We start from the raw sequence: 24,629 nt of genomic DNA on the forward strand, positions 1-24,629 counted from the left end.
TGAAAGAGCAGTGCTCACTCATTGCTTATATCTCTCATTTCCTGTTTAGTGAAAAATGAAACATTCATTGGATGCTCATTAAGTGCCCAGCAATACAGTATAAAGATTAAAATATGGTTCTTTTTCCTAACTCTTATAATATGTTGGCTCTTCAAAATCTCAAAAATTTCTATCTGCATAACTTTCTATACAAACAAAATACCACCAGGCCTCCCTCTTATGTAAACTAGAACGTCTCTCTGCCAAAGAAGAATGGAAAAGGTAAGGGCTAAACCAGTTCTGCTTTCTTCTCTCATCTATTCCCATTCTGCTTAAATGTCACCTTCTCTTGAAAGCAACCCTGTGATTCCCCTCAACCAGTCTGACAACACTTCATGTTAATAACCCCCTGTTGACCAGGAACCATGTTTATCTCATTCACTATTGCGTCCCCAATGCCTAGAACAGCACCTGCAACACAGTCCTGCTGCTAAGTCGCTTCAGTCGTGTCCGACTCCGTGTGATCCCATAGACGGCAGCCCACCAGGCGCCCCCGTCCCTGGAATTCTCCAGGCAAGAACACTGGAGTGGGTTGCCATTTCCTTCTCCAATGCATGAAAGTGAAAAGTGAAAGTGAAGTCGCTCAGTCGTATCCGACTCTTAGCGACCCCATGGGCTGCAGCCTACCAGGCTCCTCGGCCCATGGGATTTTCCAGGCAAAAGTACTGGAGTGGGGTGCCATTGCCTTCTCTGGCAACACAGTCCTAGTAGATACAAAATGTTTATTGGCCAACTGTCTGAATATACCATATTGTCTTTAAAAACATTTTCCTAAGATTCAATTTAATTTCCTTAAATGTATATTTAATTATAATGTTGTAATTAGGACTATCTTGTCACGGCAACTTACAGTAAACATAGGCAAGAGAAACAAATTTTGCATTACCTTCTTTCCTGTCACTCTTTCCCATAAGGAAATCTTCTGTGTAGGGTGTCATATCCAAACGTAATGGGAAGGAAAAGTGTGTATTCACTTTTTCTTTCATCATTGTGACCATATTAAATGTATACCTCATAGTATTGAAACTCAGAATCCGAGGCAATTTCTTAAAACATGCTCTGAAAGACAAAAAAAAAAGTTGTTAAAAATTATCTTGCAAATGTATTCTAGCTATTATCAATTACATTTATACTATACTTATTTCCATATTCAATTCAGAGTAATAATAAATAGTACTCTGAATCATGCTCTTATTAAATCTATCAATCCATCTCCTTCTACATGACTTTCTATTCTGAAAGCATTTCCTCACGTCTAGATGGGAAAAACAAATGAAAAACTACAGTAGAGTATAGAATATGCCATGATGAGGATGGGAGAGCAAAGCACAGTCTTCTTAATTAGGTAAGATTATTTGGGAACCATTAGCATAAGAAACACAAGCTGAAATCAAGACTGCCGGGAGAAATATCAATAAACTCAGATATGCAGATGACACCACCCTTATGGCAGAAAGTGAAGAGGAACTAAAAAGCCTCTTGATGAAAGTGAAAGAGGAGAGTGAAAAAGTTGGCTTAAAGCTCAACATTCAGAAAACAAAGATCATGGCATCCGGTCCCATCACTTCATGGGAAATACATGGGGCAACAGTGGAAAGAGTGTCAGACTTTATTTTGGGGGGTTCCAAAATCACTGCAGCCATGAAATTAAAAGATGCTTACTCCCTGGAAGAAAAGTTATGACCAACCTAGATAGCATATTCAAAAGCAGAGACATTGTTTTGCCGACTAAGGTCCATATAGTCAAGGCTATGGTTTCTCCTGTGGTCACGTATGGATGTGAAAGTTGGACGGTGAAGAAGGCTGAGCACCGAAGAATTGATGCTTTTGAACTGTGGTGTTGGAGAAGACTCTTTAGAGTCCCTTGGACTGCAAGGAGATCCAACCAGTCCATTCTGAAGGAGATCAGCCCTGGGATTTCTTTGGAAGGACTGATGCTAAAGCTGAAACTCCAGTACTTTGGCCACTTCATGCGAAGAGTTGACTCATTAGAAAAGACTCTTGACGCTGGGAAGGATTGGGGGCAGGAGGAGAAGGGGATGACAGAGGATGAGATGGATGGATGGCATCAATGACTCGATGGACATGAGTCTGAGTGAACTCTGGGAGTTGGTGATGGACAGGGAGGCCTGGCGTGCTGCGATTCATGGGGTCGCAAAGAGTTGGACACGACTGAGCGACTGAACTGAGCATATCAGTCAGAGAAGGCAATGGCACCCCACTCCAGTACTCTTGCCTGGGAAATCCCATGGACGGAGGAGCCTGGTAGTCTGCACGCCATGGGGTCACTAGGAGTCAGACATGACTGAGCGACTTCACTTTCACTTTTCACTTTCATGCATTGGAGAAGGAAATGGCAACCCACTCCAGTGTTCTTGCCTGGAGAATCCCAGGGACGGGGGAGCCTGGTGGGCTGCTGTCTCTGGGGTCGCAGAGTTGGACACGACTGAAGCAACTTAGCAGCAGCAGCAGCATATCAATAGAGAGTGGTATTATGGTAGTAGATAAAATTTTTCAGCAAAGAATGAGTAACTGAGAAAACCAGAGCTTGAAGCCAGAACTGAGTGTGATCGGTTGAACACTTACTATGTCATTATAGACATCTAGAAGTATGATATGGAGAAGGCGATGGCACCCCACTCCAGTACTCTTGCCTGGAAAATCCCATGGATGGAGGAGCCTGGTGGGCTGCAGTCCATGGAGTCACTGAGAGCCGGACACGACTGAGCAACTTCACTTTCACTTTTCACTTTCATGCACTGGAGAAGGAAATGGCAACCCACCCCAGGGTTCTTGCCTGGGGAATCCCAGGGACAGGGGAGCCTGGTGGGCTGCCGTCTATGGGGTCGCACAGAGTCGGACACGACTGAAGCGACTTAGCAGCAGCAGCAGCAGCAGAAGTATGATAAGAGTACAAGAGGACTGAATAATACTTTTCTTGGGACATATTTGACAATATTAAAAAAAAAAAAACAGAATCGTATTAGCCAAATTAAAGGAATGCTTCAATAAGGAAACAGTTATCAAGAACAACAGATTTATTCAATAAGCTTATTCCAAACTTATTGAATAAATAAGATATTCTGGAAGAAGGAAGACTCTCAATTATCTTTCACTGACTTCTAATTATATTACTCCACAGTAATAAACTTTTGCCTGACTCCAGTCTGTTTTAACTCCTTAACTTCTGGCCTAACCTCTCATCAGATGAGTTTGTCTTTTACGTGTAACTGCCTGCACAGCTATGCTTTGAGTGTATTCATTTATAACTTTTCTCTTTTGCAACCAACCTGACTTCTGGAGACTGAGAAAAGGAATACCATTCTTTTCAAGTGCATATTTATCTGGGAAAATCTTCTATTAAGCAACTGGAAAAGAAAGCTTTTCATTCACTCTCTTCAAACACGCTCAAATCTACTTCATGTAGAAAACTGCTCCACTGCTTGATTTCAAAGTTCTTTCTAACGTCTATCTTTCTTTCTGTTTCTTACTGCCAAACTTCTAAAATGAATGATCTATACTTTGCGTCATGTTCTCTGATGATTCTGCTTCTACTGCTACAAACTGACAGAAACATCACTGAACTATCTTTTTGAAAAATTCAATGATTTTATTTGGCTGGTATTTTTTCCCTCCTCTCTGCAGACTATGTCAATTGAATGAATACCTTCTTGAAATTCTCTTCCCCAGATTCTGGGTTACCATAATATCCTGATTCTTTTCCCTTCCTGACTTTCATTCCGTCACTTTTTCTTCTGTATTTTTAGCTTGGCAAAGGTCTGAATTCTTTGCAACGGTTATGTTCTTTCTCAGGCAAATGTTTGATGGCTTCAATCAACTATGCAGATAATCCTCACATCCAGATGTTAATCATTTGGTGTCACTGTATATTAACAATCTTATTTTCTATTACCATAAATGTAAATCCTCTACTTAAGGCAAGGTGGTCAAATCCCAGACTTCTAGTACTTCTTAGGTCACTACTATTTCTCTGCCTTTGTTCCTAGTAATGAACTACATAATCTTTCAATCTAATTTCTATTCAGTGTTCAAGGGTAGGATTGAAACATCTTTACCGAACTACTCTCTGTCCTAAACCAGCCATCTTGTGGCTAGCTCTAAAGAAAAAAATCTCACTTTAGAAGTTCAGAGGAAGTCTTCAGCTCATGAGTAGATTCTTTATCATGTTCCACTGAGTGCATGGGAAAGGACTAAGCAATCATACACACCTTGTTAAATATTTGATTAAAAAAAAAACTGAGAGTGCTTGAATGTTTACTTGAATAACTGAATGAAAATTTGCTGTGTAAGAATGAGCTCCAAGCAGCTGATTATATCATGTAATCATGTAATTTTCATAAAAGCGTAACATTAATTTATCCTAAGTTTGTATTTTACTTCTATTTGATGATTTACCAAAATGACAAAAATTAGGTTTCAAAAAAGCATACCTTTTTTCAGCTCGTACTTTCTTCCCACAATGAGAACAAGTATACATGTTGTCACCTTCTAAAGTATCTTTAATAGTAACTTCATCAAGAGATTCCTGTTTATACATTTAAGAATTTCATATTATTATTATTTGCAACATGCAAAAAACACAAAAAGCATTCATTACAATTTGAACAGAATGCACAAAGGAAATCAAAGTTTTTATTTTTAAAAATGAACTCTTAAATTTAGTAAAATATGGACAAGGCGCTCTGAATCTTACTAAATACTTCTACAACTCAACTATTTAAATTCTGATTAGGAAAAATCAGTTCTGTGGTCTACCTTTAATTCTTATTTGAGTAATACTGCAAGAAGAAAATAGATGAAAACATGAAAATTTTCTCTCAAAGTAACAAACAGAAGCCTGCTCTCTCACTCTCTCTCTCTATATATATATATAAATTTGTGTGTGTGTGTATGTGTATATACACAAATAGTTGAAACACAGGAAAAAAATTTAAAAATATATACATTACTCACATAAATATTCTTCATATCAGCCACCTGGCACCTCACAGTATAAAACTCTTCAGCAGTCTGACTAACATGTTCACAATCCTAGTCAATCAATAGTCAAAAATTGGTAAATTCTCATAATAAGCTAAAACATACATAAAAATTTTCAAAAAGCAAAAAACAGGAAGAATACTTACCAAGGACACAACATTGTTTGTTATTACACCTCCAAACAAACTTTTGACAGTATTTTTCTTTAAAAAACAAACAAACAAAAGTCAGTAATTTAGAACTGTGCAAAATCTCTAAAAATTTCAAAGGAACTTGAACATTACAGTACTAACCAGTTCTGGAGACATTTCTTCTATTTTAGTAATCAAATCAGTAAAAAACTCTGTCATATCTTTCTGCTCCCCAGTGTTCAAAGGCTGCTTATCCATGGTGTATGTTTTACAGAAAGGTCTAGGATTATATGCCTTGCATTCACTCTCCTGTGAAAGAAAAGGGTGTGTAAGGAAGAGGATTATCCAACAATCAAATAAATGTACCTCTCAAATAACAATAAAAAAAGTATCACAAGGTTCTTGAATAAACAACAGTAAAACAGGTAAATAAAATCTTTGTAAATCTACTAATAAAGAACGAAAATACTCTTATTTCATTTTTGTTTGATTCTCACTTTAGTATTCATGGACTTCCCTGGTGACTCAGTGGTAAAGAATCCACCTGCAAAACGGGAGACCTGGGTTCAACCCCTGGGTTGGGAAGATCCCCTGCAGGAGGGCACGGCAACCCACTCCAGTATTCTTGCCTGGGAAATCCCATGGACAGAGGAGCCTGGCAGGCTACCTACTGTCCAAGGGGTTGCGAAGAGTCAGACACAACTGAGTGACTAAGCACAGCACATGGCATTTTCAGTTTAATAGTCCTGGTACCAGAAGATGCTTAAAGTACCATAAGCCAAGAAATTTTCATTTTTTTAAGTCTAGGAATTTCTAAGAAGGAATGTGGAATGCAGACTTGTATTAGGAAGCATAAAATCAAAGCCTTTACAGGGTGAATAAACTTTCCTATCAACTGAACTTTGGTTTAGTAGTGGTTTAAAACAGCAGTAATACTCAAAGCCTGCATCTGTGACTCCTTCTAATTCAATAGAATTCTCCCACAGCAGAATAGAAATCAATAAACGTGACTTTAGCAAGCCTATCAACAATTGATGTTTGTCAAGAGGAAAAAAAAAAAAAACGGAAGTATTTTCCTCTGGTACATCCCTATCACAGCACGTATGTCTTTGACCAAACAAGATAATGAATCAGCAGAAGTTATCTTTTATTGTCTTATTTTCCTACAGTCCCCAAATTTGCTACCTTAAAAACTGTTTCTGTTTTCTCAAGTTTCCACATCAATAATACAGCTCACTAATATTCAAATAAATCAATTATGTAACTAATATATGATGATTATTACTGTGTTACAAAGAATTAACCAGATGTCATGTGGCAGCTTTTTACCCCAGGTAATAAATTGTGAAATAATGATTTTAAAAAATAATAAAAAGCAATAAAACTGCTTTGTCAGTTCAGATAGCATGTTCCAACTCTCTTAAAAGACTGTTAAGTGGAATCAAGGGATAACTAAATCTTTTAATTTTGTTTCAAAAATCTCATTTACTGAGTTTTCATTAAGTCTCAGAAGATGAAATACACAGGAATAAATAAAATAAGATCTCTCCTCAAAATTCTAATAAGTGAGACAAGTAACTTTCAATACAAGTACTTGTATAACAAAATTATGGTGACAAGGAATACTCTGGAATTTGGTCACTCAGGGGACACTTTCTCAAGAAAACCAAGTTGATTCCTGAAAGATGAGAAAGGGAAGAAAATGGAGAAGAGTGTTAGTAGAGGAGAGCTATAGGCAGTAGGAGCAGCATAAATAACTGCACAAGCAAGGAAGCAAAAGGTGATGCACTTCTCTGGCTTACAGTTACTACAGGGTGAGGCTGGACGTGGGCAGTGGCTGGGGGGGATACAAACAAGGAAGTTGAAGGGAAGGGGATACGTGCCATCCTGGCTGGACCTGAACACCAAAACGAATTTCATAATAAGGAACCACTGAGGAATTTTAACTAGGGAAGTAGTATTTTAAGATTTGCTATTTTTTAATGATTAATTTTATAGTTTTACAGGTGGAAACTAAGAAAGACAAAGAAAAATCAGTCAGAAAATCCTAAGACTAAAGGGTGGGGGTGACCTTGTGATGAAAAATGGATTGGATGTAAGAAATTCTTCAAAGAATAAATTAACAAAATGCAGATGACTGAAATATTAAAGTTAAAATTCACTATGATAAAGAACATCAGCAACTGCCAAAGTCAATCTGAAAAATCAGAGTATATAGTCAGGATAGGCCAATACACTCGAACTCCAATTAAGGTTTTTTTTGGTCAAAGGGTATATCTAACTAGTTTCCATATCTGATTCTCAAACATACCATTAAATATGTAAACATTTTTTGAAGCTCCAGAAGAGTGGTCTTATGCTTCATATCTTCAGAATACTGTAAATTAAGAAAAAACCTTCCATTACAACATACTGGCATTGATAGTAAATTAGATATTTTAGAAAAGAAAGCATTAAAATGTGCTAAACACTCTTTTCATTCTTTTAGCCATTCTTTTAGGAAAAACACATAGTCTGTTTTCTTTAGCAATTTTAGCATTTTAAAAATTGAAGTATTTTGTTCATTATACAAACACAGCCATCATTATTATGTAAGGAACTAAATAAAGAAATCTTAAAACTACTTTATTTATCAGTACTTATTTGGTTCAATGTTGATTTACAAGTTGGCAATTTTGTAAGAACAGAAAACATCTTTTCCAGAAACAAATTCACACATTAAAAAATTAACTCATCTAGTCATACCTTCATTTTTTTCTAGAACAGTAGATCCTTAACACTGCAGGGTGATTCTGGCCAATTTCTTTGAAAATCCTCTAAATATTCAAGTACATTAACTGAGATTTGGGATTCTGGGTACACTAATTTACTGGAGACCTGGTTCAGAACATCACCCTTATAGGAGAGTCTCACATTCATGCCAGGCACTTGTTAGATATACTCTATCTCATTAAAATTTTAAAATAACCAATAAAGTAGTTAATATTCTCTTTACAAATTATTACCTGTCATAATTTTGAAGAAGCAGATGAATCTTGAAGACATTATGCTAAGTGAAATAAGTCAGTCACAAAAGGGCTAATACTGCATGACTCCACTTACGAGGTACTCAGAGTAGTCAAGTTCATAGAGACAGAAGTAGAACAGTGGTTGCAAGGGATATGGGTGAAAAAAGAATGGGCAGCAAAGTATTTAATGGGCACTGAGTTTCACTTGGGGTAGGTGAAAAAATTCTGGAGATTGATGTGTTAATGATTACAGTGTGAATATACCTAATACCACACAACTGTACACTTATAAATGGTTAATAGGATAAATTTTATACTGTGTATATTCAGCCACAATTAAAATACATGCAGTTTTCTTTAATCTTTCCGTGAAAATCTGAAAAGGAAATAATAAAAATGACATTTTCATGTAAGTAATCAAGTGCTCATTTGACGAGAGCACTTTCCAAAATCATGTCAAATTTCTATTCTGTAAGAATTCCTTATGTAGAGACAAGTCTAAATTTAGTTTTTATCCAAAATTACCATTTCTGACATTCATTCACAGTTAACACATGTGATTGTTCTTTTTCTACATACTAATTCCTGACAGTGCTAATGGCTAAAAGATGATGTTAATATGAAGAAGATAGACTATAAAGTGTCGTTAAGTCATCTCCTAAAAAGAAAATCACTGAAAACACGCTTCTTTAATAAGTGGTTCTATAAAGTTATACAAATGGGGACAACCTAATTTAGTCACAAAACTTTACACATGCCTAATGAAATCAACTTCTAATTATAATCAGTTAGATGATAAAGACATCAATTTAACTAAAGCAAAAAAAAAAAAATCCATTTGAGTGTATTGTAAATTTGGAGACTTCGAAGCACACCTTAAACATAGTACGGATTCACTAAAGATATACAATTTCAGTACTTTGTGGTGGGGGGTGGGGGTGGGAAAGCAAGGACATCAAGATGACATGTAGAAGAAAACAAAAATTCAGGCATAAAGAAAGTCTGCCAAAATCTTATAAAAGCAGTCCAGAAGGCAAACTAAAAAACAGCCCATGGCAAACAAAGAATGAAAACTACAAAGAACAAATTAACAAAAATAACATAAAGTAGAGCTTACTTAAATAAACTAGGCCACAATCAAATTTACCTTAAAATATTAAAAAATAACAAGTTCAGTGATTCTAATAATAATTTCCTATTTTGTTTTAGGCTTTGCTTATTATCTATGTAAGTAAAATTTGTATTTATTTTTACTGAAAATAACGTGTTCATTCAATACACTGAGTGTGTATATTCCACAACTGTATTTTCCTTTGCTAAATAAATTATACTGTCGCGTTTGGAATAATCAATTGAAATGTTAAAATAATTCAAATATATATAAGTTAGCTAGTAATATCCAATTTTGTCAATTTTAATTAAAATTATTTTCTCAAACAATATTTACTAAACTGAATCAGGATCTATCAACAAAGTTTTAAAATTCTGTTTTAAAGTTTTAACTTTTAAAGTACAGAAAACTGTACCTTAGCAGTGAAAACAGCCTGTCTTGCCTCAGGTATCATATAAAGTTGCTGAATAGTAGAAGCCAAGTAACAAGTAGCTCCAAGGTTAGTCAGGCCAACAAATCTACACTCAGCACGGACATCTTCATGAGGCCAGTAGTCCCACTTATAAGGTGCGTGAGCTGCTGAAAAAAGGAGGGAAAAAAAGGCACCCCCCAAGCAAACTATTAAACATAATGTATTCTGCTTTCACTAACAGCCACTATACCTGTTACTTATTTAATTCATATACATATTACTTAGGTTTATATTACTCATTTAGTTCATATACATATTTAGTTCACATACATAAAATATTTGGTACATTTCAAACACAGAGTAAAACTAACTCATTCCTAAATATTCAAAAAGACTGTCAGAACTTGACTTTACTTGGCACTAAATTATTTAACCCCAAAATGCCAAAGTATTTCACATATCTCTGAAAAAGTTCATCACAACTGTTGCTTTAAATTCAAAAACCAATATTCCCTTTTTAACTTCATACATCCTAGCATCAATTTTACACTGTTAAAACGTATGAATGATGAATTCTGTCTTTATCGTATGAATGGTGAATTCTGTCTTTAAATCATGCCCTCCAAAATCTTATTTCCATGAACAAAATTGACAAAGATTAAAGGAAAAGAAGCATGCTTACACTGCATGTGTTGTGCCATAACCCAGTTATGTATTAATCTGTAGTTTTCAACAGATCCCTTTACCATCTCCACTAACAAGTCATAAGCAGCAGCTCTTGAAGAATGTGATTTGCACTTTGGCTGTTGTCTATCTTTTAGACTAGGCAACAAAAACAGGAGATTGAAGATATCTCTTAAAAATTCCTGGGGGAGATAAAAAGAAAGACCAAGTATATTATCCAAACTTGGAAATTAATGATATCCCAAATATAGTAAATTCTATAGAGTAAAGTGGACTATATGACAATCAAAAGTTTACTAAAGGACTGTTTTAAAACTTAAAGGAACATCACATACCATCATCTGAAAGTATTCCCTAACGTTATTTCTCTTAGAGAAAAGTAAAATGGGAGAAGGCGCTCAACTTTACTTTTCTCTCCCTTCCTAATATCTGATCGTTTAGAGTCCAAATGACAGTATATTGTTTTCGACACCATTCAGTGATTAAACATTTTAACCTAGGACTCATTACTCCCTATCTTGACTTTCTCTGTATTTATTTAAGCTTCTCCTTATTTCACTCTAATAATTATAGTAGTAGTAGCAACAGCAGCAACTCACTTATAATGTGCACTTACAAGTGCCAGATACTATTCAAAGGCCTCAAAACAAACAAAATACAAAAAAGGTTAACAATCTAGCCTGGCGTCAGACCTGGAAGGTGCTGCAGTCAGGAATTACAACATCAAGCTCTTAACTTCAGTAACAGTGAAGTTCAAACTGAGGTGCAAGGCTTAACCATGTAAAATACATCCTATAGGTGTTTTTCCCTAATCTGCCTGAGAAAGGGTCACTTTTCCCAACCTGTTCTTTAATTGGTCCTTTCCTACTATTCCAAAGAAAGTTATCTCCCTCAGCCATCTCAAGTAGTACAATGGTATACTGTTCTGGGGTATAAAACCTCCTGGAGTACTATGCAGAAAAGAGGTAATATTGTTAAGACTGAGACTGCTACCCTTAGAAAAGGCTGCACTTTAAGGTTGGCTCTTGACTGTTGTCTGAATTCTTGAACGCTGAACAGTTCCCTCCTCTGTTATAAAACTTTCCTGAAGTGATAAAAGTGGCCCACTATGGCTATCTGTATTTAGTTTACACAGAATGCTTGCTTTTCATCTGAATTTCAGTAACTGTGGTCCATTATGCAGGTATTATGTGCCTACATGACCAAACCCCTGATAAAACCCCTGAACTGCTTGGCTGAACAGAGCATCCCAGGCAGACAGCACCTCAATGTCACAATCATTGCTGGGGGAATTAAGCACATCCCATGCAACTCCTCTGGGAGGTGACTCTTAGAAAGGCATACCTGGTTTCCACCACATCTGGCACCATACTTTTTCTTTGCTGAATAAAAGTTTTGTCATGAATACAATTACATACTGAGTCCTTTGGGTCCTTCTAGTGAATCACCAAATCTGGTAGTGATCTTGGGACCCTCCGACAAAGGTACCAAATGAAGGACAATTTAGAATATTTTCCCATTAATGATCTCACCTCCTCCATCTCATTGTTGTCAAAGAGAGTACAATGCATAGTTTCTGACTTGGCAAAGAGAAGTAAGTTTGGCTAAGAAGTATAGAAGGTGAACAGAGGCTTATTTTATATAGCTGATAAACTGACAATAAGGTTATGTCTCATCTATTCTATAACTGAGAAGGAGAAGACTGTCTTGGAGACACACAGTAGCATGTTCACGTGAACTGGAAATATGTCACTCACTCAAACAGAAATAGAATTGGCTAGTAACTAGTGTAACAATGAACTATCTTTGATAGTTTAAATACAGAAACTAAAAAAGCTAAATATTCATAGCTTCAAAGTTTTGACAAAATATACTTAAGGCCTACGATAGAAGTATTTTAATTAAAATATTAGGGTTGGTAAAACCATGCTGAAATGAACAGTACTTTTGTTTTCCTCACTCTAGAGTTTACCAGGAAAGCAGGTGACCTTAAGCCAAAGAGTAGCATGTATATTAACATGTCTTAGTAGCTCAGTCATGTCTGACTCTTTTTGACCCCATGGACTCTAGCCCAACAGGCTTCTCAGTCCATGGAATTCTCCAGGCAAGAATACTGGAGTCATTCCCTTCTCCAGTGATCTTCCCAACCCAGGCATCATACCTGCATCTCCTGCATTGCAAGCACATTCTTTACCATCTAAAGCCACAAGGGAAGCCCATATTAACAGTAGGAATGGAAGGAGTTTTAACAATGCTATTTAACTCTTTGAATTTCTTCTGAATTATGTGTCAAAGATCATACTCTTTTTGACCTATTTAGATCGAAAGTTATAATGTACCATTATAACAGTGCAGCCATTCCGGTATACTTCACAGAAAGAAGAATCTCAAACAGATACCTGAGAGAATAGGTCTGAGTGTGATGTTTGACATGTAATTCAGAAGAAATTCAAAGAGTTAAATAACATTGTTAAAACTCCTTCCATTCCTACTGTAAACAACATGTAAACAAGGTTTCTCACAATTTATATCTCTAGAAAAATAAAGTAGGAAGAGAAAATCTGCAAACAATAAATTAACTTAAGGTGGCCTGCAACAAATTCATATACACAAATCCTTACTCTTCATTAACAGCTAATTAGAAAACAAAATTGAAGAAAAAAGTCCATTTACGATACCTAAGAAAGAAAACTCCTAAGCGGAATCTTTATTAAAAATTCCTAAAATTCAAATTCTAAATGACATTAAATTGGATAACACAAAAAGACTGGTCTTCATAAATAAGGAAACAAATACTGCTCTTGTACAGGCAATTTAATATAATTTTAATATTTTCTATATCAAGCCATAAATTTAACACAACCCCAAGCTGAAAAGTATCAGAATTTTAATTTTTGAAAGAATGAGACACACTGATTCTAAAGTTCGTTGTGGAAAAATAAACCAAGACAATTCTGAAAAGGACTAATAATGAAGATGGACAATCTCCGTAAGACATTAACTGAAAACTTTAACTCTGCTTAATTAGAATACAATACTGGAGAATGAACAGATCCATAGATTAAAACAGAAAGACCAGAAACATCCCCAAATATACAGAACACTTTTCTACATACAAAAATTCTACAAATTATCAAGAAATGGACCACATACATACATACATAAAAGGAAAATGAGGACAGGATTTGAGCAACTTGAAGAAAAAAATAATACAAGTAAATGGCTTTAAAACACATGAAAACAAGTATGAATATACAATGGAACAAGTATACAAAGATGTTCACAGGAATTTTTTTTTTTAAACAAATATAGACAACATCAATGTCAATAAAAATTAAATAATTTCTCTTTTGATGTATTCAAGTTTTTAATGTATTTTCTCCCTTTTTTTGGATTCATTTTAAATGATGAACACAAACCACAGAATCGTTATTTACATAATATATACCTTTGTATTTAATACAGCCACATAAAGTCCTGAAAGGCCATTACCAAAACATCACTTGAAATTAAAATATATAAGAATCTTACCTTTATCAGCACTACCTAAAAATTCCTTTTTCTTTAAAATGATGTTTTGCTTTATAATGATACATAATCAGAAAGATCAATTAATATATTTACACTTTGGAATAAAAATTACATATTGACCAGAAACTATAAAACTCCTAGAGGAGAACATAGGCAAAACACTCTCCAACATAAATCACAGCAGGATCCTCTATGATCCACCTCCCAGAATACTGGAAATTAAAGCAAAAATAAACAAATGGGATCTAATTAAAATTAAAAGCTTCTGCACAACAAAGGAAACTATAAGCAAGGTGAAAAGACAGCCTTCTGAATGGGAGAAAATAATAGCAAATGAAGCAACTGACAAACAACTAATCTCAAAAATATACAAGCAACTTATGCAGCTCAACTCCAGGAAAATAAATGACCCAATCAAAAAAATGGGCCAAAGAACTAAACAGACATTTCTCCAAAGAAGACATACGGATGGCTAACAAACACATGAAAAGATGCTCAACATCACTCATTATCAGAGAAATGCAAATCAAGACCACAATGAGGTACCATTTCACACCAGTTAGAATGGCAGCGATCCAAAAGTCTACAGGCAATAAATGCTGGAGAGGATGTGGAGAAAAGGGAACCCTCTTACACTGTTGGTGGGAATGCAAACTAGTACAGCCACTATGGAGAACAGTGTGGAGATTCCTTAAAAAACTGAAAATAGAACTGCCTTATGACCCAGCAATCCCACTGCTGGGCATACACACCAAGGAAACCAGAATAGAAAGAGACACATGTACCCCAATGTTCATCACAGCACTGTTTATAATAGCCAGGACATGGAAACAACCTAGATGTCCATCAGCAGATGAATGGATAAGAAAGCTTGGTACATATACACAATGGAGTATTACTCAGCCATTGAAAAGAATACATTTGAATCAGTTCTAATGAGGTGGATGAAACTGGAGCCTATTATACAGAGTGAAGTAAGCCAGAAAGAAAAACACCAATACAGTATACTAACACATATATATGGAATTTAGAAAGATGGTAATGATAACCCTGTATTCGAGACTGCAAAAGAGACACAGATGTATAGAACAGACTTTTAGACTCTGTGGGAGAGGGAGAGGGTGGGATGATTTGGGAGAATGGCATTGAAACATGTATATATACTATCAGGTAAGAATCGAATCGCCAGTCTATGTTCAATACAGGATACAGGATGCTTGGGGCTGGTGCACGGGGATGATCCAGAGAGATGATATGGGGTGGGAGGTGGGAGGGGGGTTCAGGATTGGGAACTCATGTACACCCATGGCTGATTCATGTCAATGTATGGCAAAACCAATACAGTATTATAAAGCAAAATAAAGTAAAAATAAAATTTAAAAAATAAAAAAAAAAACTCAAAAAAAATTAAAAAAAAAAAAAACTTAAAAAATAAAATAAATTGCTAATAGCACCCCAGCTGAGAAACACTGGAAGAAAAAAATTACATATTGCTTTAAATATAACATAAGACTTCCACCAAGCAAGACTATAAATAAGTCAAGTTATTCCCAGTGAGAATAACAGAAAAATTTTTAAAGATCCAGGAGAAAACCCACAAAACAGGGCTTTGTGCAATAGGGGTAGTAGCACAGATTTAAGACAGCTAAGACTATCACTTTAAGTTTATCTTAAGAATCCCTTAGCCTATGTTCATGGCGGACAGACAATCTTCCATTCTGGTGGTTATTCCTGTTTCCTAAGATGATCAGTAACCCCAGGAAAGCAATCCTCCAAACCATAACTTAATTTCCTTAATGAAAGCATAGACAAAAGTGCCAGTGATATAACACAATCTAAAGAGAAATTAGACATTTGTTGGTATAGAGTTATTAGGTGTTATCAACAGTCAATTATAGAATTTGTGTCAAATGGGCCTTTAAGGTATGAATCAATAAGTATTCTACAATGGCTATATTAATTCCATGTGCTATTAATTCAAAATATTCAATTCTACAAAAAACTATTAAGTACAATAGCCTCTTCATATTGTCACGGTAATTAAAACTTGTTCTGCATTCTAAAAACAAGGCTAAGATTTGTATTTCTAGGATTCATCTTATTCAAAGTTCACTGTTCCTACCAGTAATAAAGTTCTGATAAACTTTATATTTGTATGTTTAAGGAGATTTAACATATCCACATACAAGGAAACAATATTAAAAAGCTTAGTCTTATTTCATATAAATACTCAGATGTATTATTACCAACCTGTCCTTCCCTTGAAAATTTAAAGGGTGGTTTGTGTTTAATAACACTTGTTGCAAGCCTTAGGAGTCCTGTAAGCCCATCATCTTCTATATTACCATCTTGATGATCGAGGATCTCCCTGCTACAAAAAACACAAGTAAAACAAGATAGGTCATACAGTTACATCCTTTATCTTTATGCAACAAAACTGTCAATTTCACATCAAATTTTACCTTCGAATACAGTCGGCCAAATGCCGTGCCAAAGCATCCAGGTCAAGCAGTGTTGTCTTAATACAAAAAGAAAATACAAAATTCAAATATAGATTTTTACATTTAGTATTTCAGTATTTACTAAAACAAAACAAAAAAAATCCTTTACTTTTAAGTAACAAGAATTCTTCAAATTCATTAACTTGCCAATTAAATTATAAGTAATATATAACTACTCTTTACTTGTACATAATATCAATAAAAGTATAGTTGTAAATACATCATTAATGTCCTTCAAAAAAAATCAATGAAATGTTGGCAATAAATTATGACAGCCATAGTAATTTAATGAGAAAACACTGGGTTTGATTTATTTTTTAACAATTTTACTGAGATATAATTCACATACAATTCACCAAGGTTTGCTTCTAACAGTACCTTCTGAAATAAACTTAAATAGACAGCTCACTTCAGAAATCTTTATTCTCATTATAACTGAGCAACAAAATTAAAACAGATTTCACGAAACAGAATCTAATTTAAGAGGATTCACAGTACAGTGGTTAGGACTCCACGCTTTCAGTGCAGAGGGTGTGGGTTCAGTCTCTGATTGGGGCCATAAAATCTTGAAAGCCATGCGGCACGGCCATAAACAAAAAAGAACAAGATTCTCAAAGAAACTCATATCACCAAGAAGGAAAATTACTTTGAATACCAAGCAAGAAATAATAGATTCCTACTTTAAATGGGCAACCACAGGTTTAAAAAAAAAAATTCCATGTCTACCTGGCATTAGTATTTTATGGATAAAGTCAAATACATTAAAATATGTTCAAGGGGAGGAAGACCTGGAAGTGGTCATCAAAAGAAGTAAGATAAGTAAATATTAGGGATGTAATATACAACATGATAAATATCATTAACATTGCTATATGTTATATAAAGTTGTTGAAAGAATAAAGTGCTCATTACAAGGAAATAAAATCTCTTTCCATTTCTTTAATTTTATATCAGTATGAGATGATAATCTTCAACTATGCTTACTGTGGTAATCATTTCATGATGTATATAACTCATTATGCTGTATACTTTAAACTTACACAGTGCTGTATGTCAATTATAACTCGGTAAAACTGAAAGAAAAAATTACAACAGGTTCAATATTGATTTTTAAATTTCTCAAATGTAAAGTAGAATAAGAATTCAGATGTAAACTGTTCCTTAAAACTAAAAAGCTCAAACGTTAAAGGACTTTTAAAATATATAGTGTATTCATTGGACTTTGACTGAAATACATGAAAAAAATTGACAGAAAAGGTTCCCTAAATATTTAAATGTAAATTTTTCAAGTGTTTCTCACTTTTCTGTGAGATCAATTAGATTTATTTTAGCTTGCTAAATTTATAAAAAGGAAAAAAAAGTTTTTATGTGGCCAAGCTTTTCTTCGAAATGGACTTGTTTTAAATGCCTTTGTTAGACAGCAGTATCACTGTAGTCTCATATAACAAAATTAGAAGGTCAGAAAACTGATAGTGCTCTTTAGCTTAAAGTGATTTCTATTAACTTCAACTTTATTTTATATACTCAAAATCTACTTACTATTACAGAAATCTGTATATTTAAAGTCTAAATTTCACACTCCAAATAAGATTTTATATCCACAGATCTTACTCCGAAGACATAGGAAACTACTGATAAGTACCAAGTAAAGACATTTCAACTAACGTCAAAATAAAATGAAGGAATGAGAGCAAAACACAAAGGTACAAATGAAGTAGAAAAACTATGACATTTTCAACTCATTAAAGACTGATAAAACTGCCCTTAATGATAAGGACTTATAAATTCATGAAGAAACATGTACATAATTCATCTCTATTAACAAGTTAATATAAAATTTTCTGAACATACCTGACTAGCATCCTTTATATGTATGTTGTCAACTAATTTGCACAACAACCAAAAATATTCTTTACATCCAGGTTTTAACATTGGTTCTTCTTCATAATCATCTATCTATTAAAAAAAAATTTGAACTTTGTGAAAAAAGTTTAAAAGGGGAAAATGAACTTAAAATTATATTTTAGAAACTATTAGGGTTTATTAAAAAAAGTTAAATCCCTACAAACTAAACAGTATTCAAAATTTAACCGAAAAAGTTCTGAAGAAGACATTCCTGGTTTCTTTAAAATTAAAACTACTATGTACGTAAGTCAATGATGAGAAGTTTGAGGAAAACACTACTCTCAACTTACTTATAAACTAGTTGGTAAAGATATGAATAATGTATAATACTAAATAATGTAGTGTCAACTAAAAATTCAATGACAATGTGAAAACACAAGAAACCTACAGAAAATGAGTATATATAAATCTACCCACATGTAATGGTCTATTATAGTTTTCAAATCTGAAAAATAAAGAACATTACATTTCTTACACAGCTGATGACAGTAAATACGGAGAAGAAAACTCCTACAATGCATCATATTTCTAGAGATTAGTATAATTTACTTATTAATGGGCCCTGAATTTATTATGTGAGAGAAGGGGTTTACAAGGCTAGTAATGAATAAAGCTGAAAATTCTAAGTATCACAAAGATAAAACAACTGTGATTGAGTAAGGAGAGTGCTACATTTATGACGTTTCTATCATTCAACTTATCAACACAAGGCTCAAAACCTATAAGGACAAATGTTATTTCCAAAACAGAATACCCATGAGAGATCCCACAGAGCTGAAACCAAAGCACATAGAATCTATCCTTAAAGTGTAACATGGACACAATATGTCACAATGCTGTTACTTTAAGAACTATGTAACTATCATCCTCCTGGTGAAAACTATAAATAGTAAACAGGTATTCAAAATTACTTGCAAGAATAATATAATGATAAACGTGGGGCAAAAGAACATGCAGAAATAGAACCTGCTGTTGAACACAGTAAAATCTTACCCTGATAGGTTTGAGTGCTTGAGCATCTGGAAGGAACTTCAACAATGTTGAGGCAGCCAGTAGCAGAAAAGAGCGATTGATTGAGTCTCCTCCATCCAGCCCTGATAGAGATAACTTATAAAGACCATTGCAAGACTCATGACGGACTGCAGTCTAAATGAAAAAGCAAGTTCCAAAGATAATCCGAGTCAGTGTTAAGAAATTAATCTTAAAGTTGATACGTTGCCAGAAATAATATGTTAGATGGCTTCTTTAATAACATATTTTAAAACACAATGTCCTGATCACATACTCAGGCATGTAAATAATACATAGTCAAATGAAGTACCCCAAAGTTATACAGTAATATGTAAAAACATTTTGGAAATTCCCAAATATGGCCATAAAAAAAAAAAACACTAAATACAAGAACAGACAAATACAAAAAGGATTGAGAAGAGATTATTCATAATAATTTATTTACATGATTATGTAACAAGAAAAATATTTTCACAACTAGAAGCAACTTAGAAAGTATTTAAACCAAAATATATTACAGATTTTAGAATCTTGTTCAAATGTTAGAATACTTACCTGGGACAGAGTGAGAACAAGAACACATATGCATTCAATACAAAGCTAATAATTCTAGAAAATGTTCTCTAAAAAAGATGTGAATATCGTGGCTAAGTGTACTAATAAGTGTTTCTACTATTTCATTTAGGATATGGTGTGAGTAACATCAAGATATGATTAGTGAAAATTATACTGACTTCACTGTCAACAATGAAATCAAAAGGAAATATATATAACTTATTGTCGGTCTCTCTTGCATCTAAGGATACTCTCAACTAGATAAAGCAAAATAAATTTCTCAAATATAAATTACAATAATAAAGGCTCAAATCTTTCTAAAGCCTCAGGGAAAAAAAAAACAAAACCCAAAAGAACCACTCTGTAAACAAATACTGCAAAAAAAGAAAAATATGAATGCTACACAGTAACATTCACACTTAAGTGTACATAGTTCAAAATACCCTAGATCTTAAAGGATTAATAAGTACTTTCCAGGATATATTTATGGAATCACATTCGTTTCCATTAGCTCTTTTTATTATCAATGCTTATATACGAAAAAATATGAGGAGTAGAACTAATCTTCAATCTTTAGCTTACCTCAGGAATAAGGAGAGTCAATTTCTTTAGCCAATCTTGTAAATGATCACTATCAGCAAGGCTAGATTTCACTAAAGAACAGCAATGAGCCCAACTCACCAAGAGCCACATAGAATAATGTGAAACTAAAGAAAAATTGGAAAAAAGTTACTATAAAAATTATTATAAAGACTTGCACTATAAAGAAAACAAAATGTTCATTATCAAAGAAGGGTATTATACGTAAATGTTTCCAGCCATCTAAATCTTTATCTATTAAAAATCAACTTTGTGGAACCCTTACCTTCATGTCTAGACCTGTGATCAGATTGAGCTTTCAAAACTCTGTAAAGTAAAAACATACCACCAGGAATAGTTAAATTCAGCAATGAATTAAAAAATAACTCTATTTCTACTATATTTATCATTTAACTTTCCCAAAAGATTATAGATTTTTATGAAAGATAATAATTTATTTTCCATGGTCTTCATTTTTTGTTTAAAGAATCACTGGTAAAATCTTATTATAACAAACACTAAATGACTTCATATTTAATAAATAAAATCTGAGTGAATCCCATATTGACTTAAGTGCACTCTCACAGTGCCTAAAAATTTGGTTACTGAAGTGATATGGATTACAAAGAGAAAGGTTATAATGGTTTAGAATCTAAATATAAGACTTCTAAAAGGAAAAAAATCATACACTGGCATAAAATGCCCCTTTTTTGGTATGGGTAAATTCAATTTTCATTGGGAATAGTTAAAAGTAAATTACTGAAAAGCAGAGAAAAACAACTAATTTAATTCTATATTGCGTCAGTTCTATTTTTTCCCCCATGATACTTTTAGTAACTTCAGTGGAAAATGTATTACCTCAATTTAAAGAAAACAGTAAAAATTTTCAATTTGATAACACCGTTACACAGGAATTTAGTATTCACCTTAAAATAAATTGCTGTGTTTTTTTTTCTTAAGAAAAGCACAGACCTCTAGATACATACTTTGTTATAATTAAATTGTGATAATTAAAAAACGCCTTTGAAAATTTCAAAATGTATGTAACTGATTTAAAGTAAAAGATACTGAAAAGTTAAAACTTATAAATCAAGATCTGGTCATATTTCATGTTTAACTTTTATCATATTGGCTTAATATAATTAACTTTACCAAGAGCAACCTACTCATGTACCTTTTAAATCTGCGGCATTTGAAGATTTTTGGTAACAGACAGTAAGTTTTTTCTAACTACCTTAATTGATATAAACCTCCCAGCATCATATAAACTGAAGGTGGAAGTATACAGAACGTATGTTAGAGGACAGGGAGAAAAAGTTAATAATTATTTATCTGGAGGAGAGTAACTGGTAGTTGGTACAGAAAATCTATTTTTCCTCATACAAACCAAGGTCAAGTTACTGCACTTTCTTTGTTTCCCCACATTATTCACTCATAAGTTTTATAACTAATAGGTGAAGTGCCTGGCACTAATAATGGTGAGCAAAATCAGATAAAGTACATACAGAACTATACGGTCCAGTGGGGTAAAGCAAGTATTAATCAAGTAATGCAAATTCAATAGAGACAGACACTAAAGAAAGACATACTAAAAAAGAAATAATCTTAAAATAATCATGCTGCTTATATTCAAATATTGCTTATGAAAGTGACTTTTAAAAGCATCTAAAAAGAGACAACTAGCTATTAGCCGTAAATAAGCACTTTGAAACATGCTTACATGAACTTTGTAAATCATCTGAGTAACAATGGCAAGCTTAAGCCCAACATAACACCTAGAGAAAACAATACTTGAAAATATTTCTGCATACTTTAACATAATTTATGTGATTATTTAAGGTATACAGAATCAGGTCTTTATGTATTAGCAAGTATCATTTATACACTATTAAAATTTTGTATATTATTTTTTAAAAATCACCAATGTAGCCCAAATAAATTGGATCATATGACATGTTTAAACTATATTCTTAAATAAATATTTCCAGCTTTATCTATTGAGAGCCCAGAAGCAAGTTAACATTAGGATCATGAGTACCCTTATTACACTGGTTCCACGCCAACAACTAGGGCTTCCTAAACACTGATTCCAGAACTAAGGCATATAAGCAAAGTGAACAGTAATAGTAATGAATTATCTTGCATTAAAAAATCCAACTTGATACTAAATAAAAGGAAGAGAAAGCTCTTCCTCACAATAGAATGTCAACTAATAAACATAAAATGAATGGCTAAGTGTTAGAAAATCACTAGTTTGCAAACACTACTGATACTTAATTCAGGCAAGAATCATCATCACTGTAATCCATAGGTTAGTTTTAATTAGAAAAATCAGAAACTTCACTATAGAGAAATCTGGATGAAACCAGAGTGACTGATCAAAATCACTAATAAGACAAACAGCTATCACTGGGATGAACTGGGAAAGATATGTTACTTATTGAGTATTCCTGCTAAAATGTATAGTCTGAATTTAATTGTAAGAAACAATCAGGAAAACCTAAACTGAAAGGTGTTATAAAAGAACTGGCCTGGGATGCTCAAAAATGTCTGTTCCATGAAAGAAAAGATAAGAAATATCCCCCATTACAGGAAATGGAAGAAATATGACTATGAAACACAGTATGTTATTCTGGATGAGGAAAAAGTTGCTATAAAGAATATTAATGGGATTTGAGTATGGATAATATGTTAGATAATATTATATCAATGTTGAATTTGAGTATTTCACTACAGTCGTCAGGAAACTGTCCTTGGTCTTAGGAAACACATCAAACTATTTATGGGTAAGTGACCATAATGTCTGAACTCTTACAGAATTTAGGATAACATATAAGTAAACGTGTGCACAGAGACACCCACAGAAAACGCTATAAAAACTTGCAAAACGTTGGTAACAATATGCAAGTCTAAATGAATGATATGAAAGTGCACTAAAATACCCTAACCATTTATCTGTTACATTTCAAGTTTTTCCAAATTAAAATTTTTAAACACTGAATTCTTACTATATATACATACATAACGTAAAAACATCATACCTAGGAGCCAGATTATCATATGTATAAGCAACAGACATAAGTCGCTGAATCAAACTGGTTCCTTGGACAAGAACAAGAAATACCTTTAAAATAAAAACATTTAAAAAAAAAATCTGTAAATACACTAAAGCACAAAACTGCATTTTAAACAGACTCTATATTACTTTGATTTTTATTTATAAAAATATAAGGAATACTCTAAAAATGGTTATTGGAAAATACTACAAAAGAATTAAATACTAGAAAAACAGATTTTCATAAACAAACATAAGAATAGCAACTTTAAAAAGAAAATAATACAAATTTAGAAAATACACAGGCAAATCCTCTCTATTTGACCCACGGATTATCTGCATGTCACCCAACAGAGCAAGAAAAATTATATATTATACATGCCAGTGATTTTGGGAGGCAGTAGATGAAGTAATATTTTTCACTTGAAATAAATACTACAGGTAACCAAGCTTGGAATCCAGATTAAAAATCCTGAGGTTCAACATTAGTTTACTTATTTTCAAGCTGTATGACTCTAATACTGAATTTCTCAGTTCTTAATCTATGTAATAGGAAAAATATTTGCTAACTTAATAAAGAATTATTAAATTTCTTCTGCAGGCCCAAACTCATTCTGGGCACTAAACTCTATAAAAGCACTGTTCCTATCCTGGGGAAGTTAGTCCAATGCAGCAGATAACATACAAAGCATTGCAGGAGCTTCCCTGGTGGCTCAGTGGCGAAGTCTGCCTGCCAACATAGGAGACACAGGCTTGATCCCTGATCTGGGAGGGTCCCACATGCCATGGAACTAAGCCCATAAGCCACAACTATTGAGCCCACATTCTAGAGCCCAGGAGCTGCAACTACTGAGCCCATGGGCCACAACTACTGAAGCCTGCGTACCCTACAGCCTGTGCTGCCCAACAAGGGAGGCATCGGCAATGACAAGCCTGCACACTGCAACTAGAGTAGCTCCTGCTTGCTACAACTAGAGAAAAGCCCTTGCAGCAACAAAGACCCAGAGCAGACAAAAATAACAGTATTTTTTTTTTTTAAAAAAGCACTGAAACACAAGTATACGCAATGTGCCAAATGATCAATAGAAGAGAGCAGCAACTAAAGC

The 24,629-nt window shown here is 33.8% G+C and overlaps 1 protein-coding gene across 1 annotated transcript in view; it reads right to left on the reverse strand.

Annotated features, from left to right (window-relative positions):
- USP34 (ubiquitin specific peptidase 34) overlaps window positions 1–24,629 on the reverse strand; it is a 173,595-nt gene that overhangs the window by 50,257 nt on the left and 98,709 nt on the right. The window contains 15 exon segments of the mRNA XM_052649828.1: window positions 926–1,098; window positions 4,491–4,585; window positions 5,014–5,091; window positions 5,187–5,243; window positions 5,334–5,480; window positions 7,483–7,548; window positions 9,706–9,866; window positions 10,385–10,568; window positions 16,168–16,288; window positions 16,380–16,435; window positions 18,270–18,374; window positions 19,317–19,469; window positions 20,472–20,596; window positions 20,755–20,795; window positions 23,510–23,592. Coding sequence (XP_052505788.1) covers window positions 926–1,098; window positions 4,491–4,585; window positions 5,014–5,091; window positions 5,187–5,243; window positions 5,334–5,480; window positions 7,483–7,548; window positions 9,706–9,866; window positions 10,385–10,568; window positions 16,168–16,288; window positions 16,380–16,435; window positions 18,270–18,374; window positions 19,317–19,469; window positions 20,472–20,596; window positions 20,755–20,795; window positions 23,510–23,592 — 1,645 coding nt within the window.

The sequence above is a fragment of the Budorcas taxicolor genome, chromosome 11, assembly GCF_023091745.1.
Source record: "Budorcas taxicolor isolate Tak-1 chromosome 11, Takin1.1, whole genome shotgun sequence".
NCBI lineage: Eukaryota > Metazoa > Chordata > Mammalia > Artiodactyla > Bovidae > Budorcas > Budorcas taxicolor.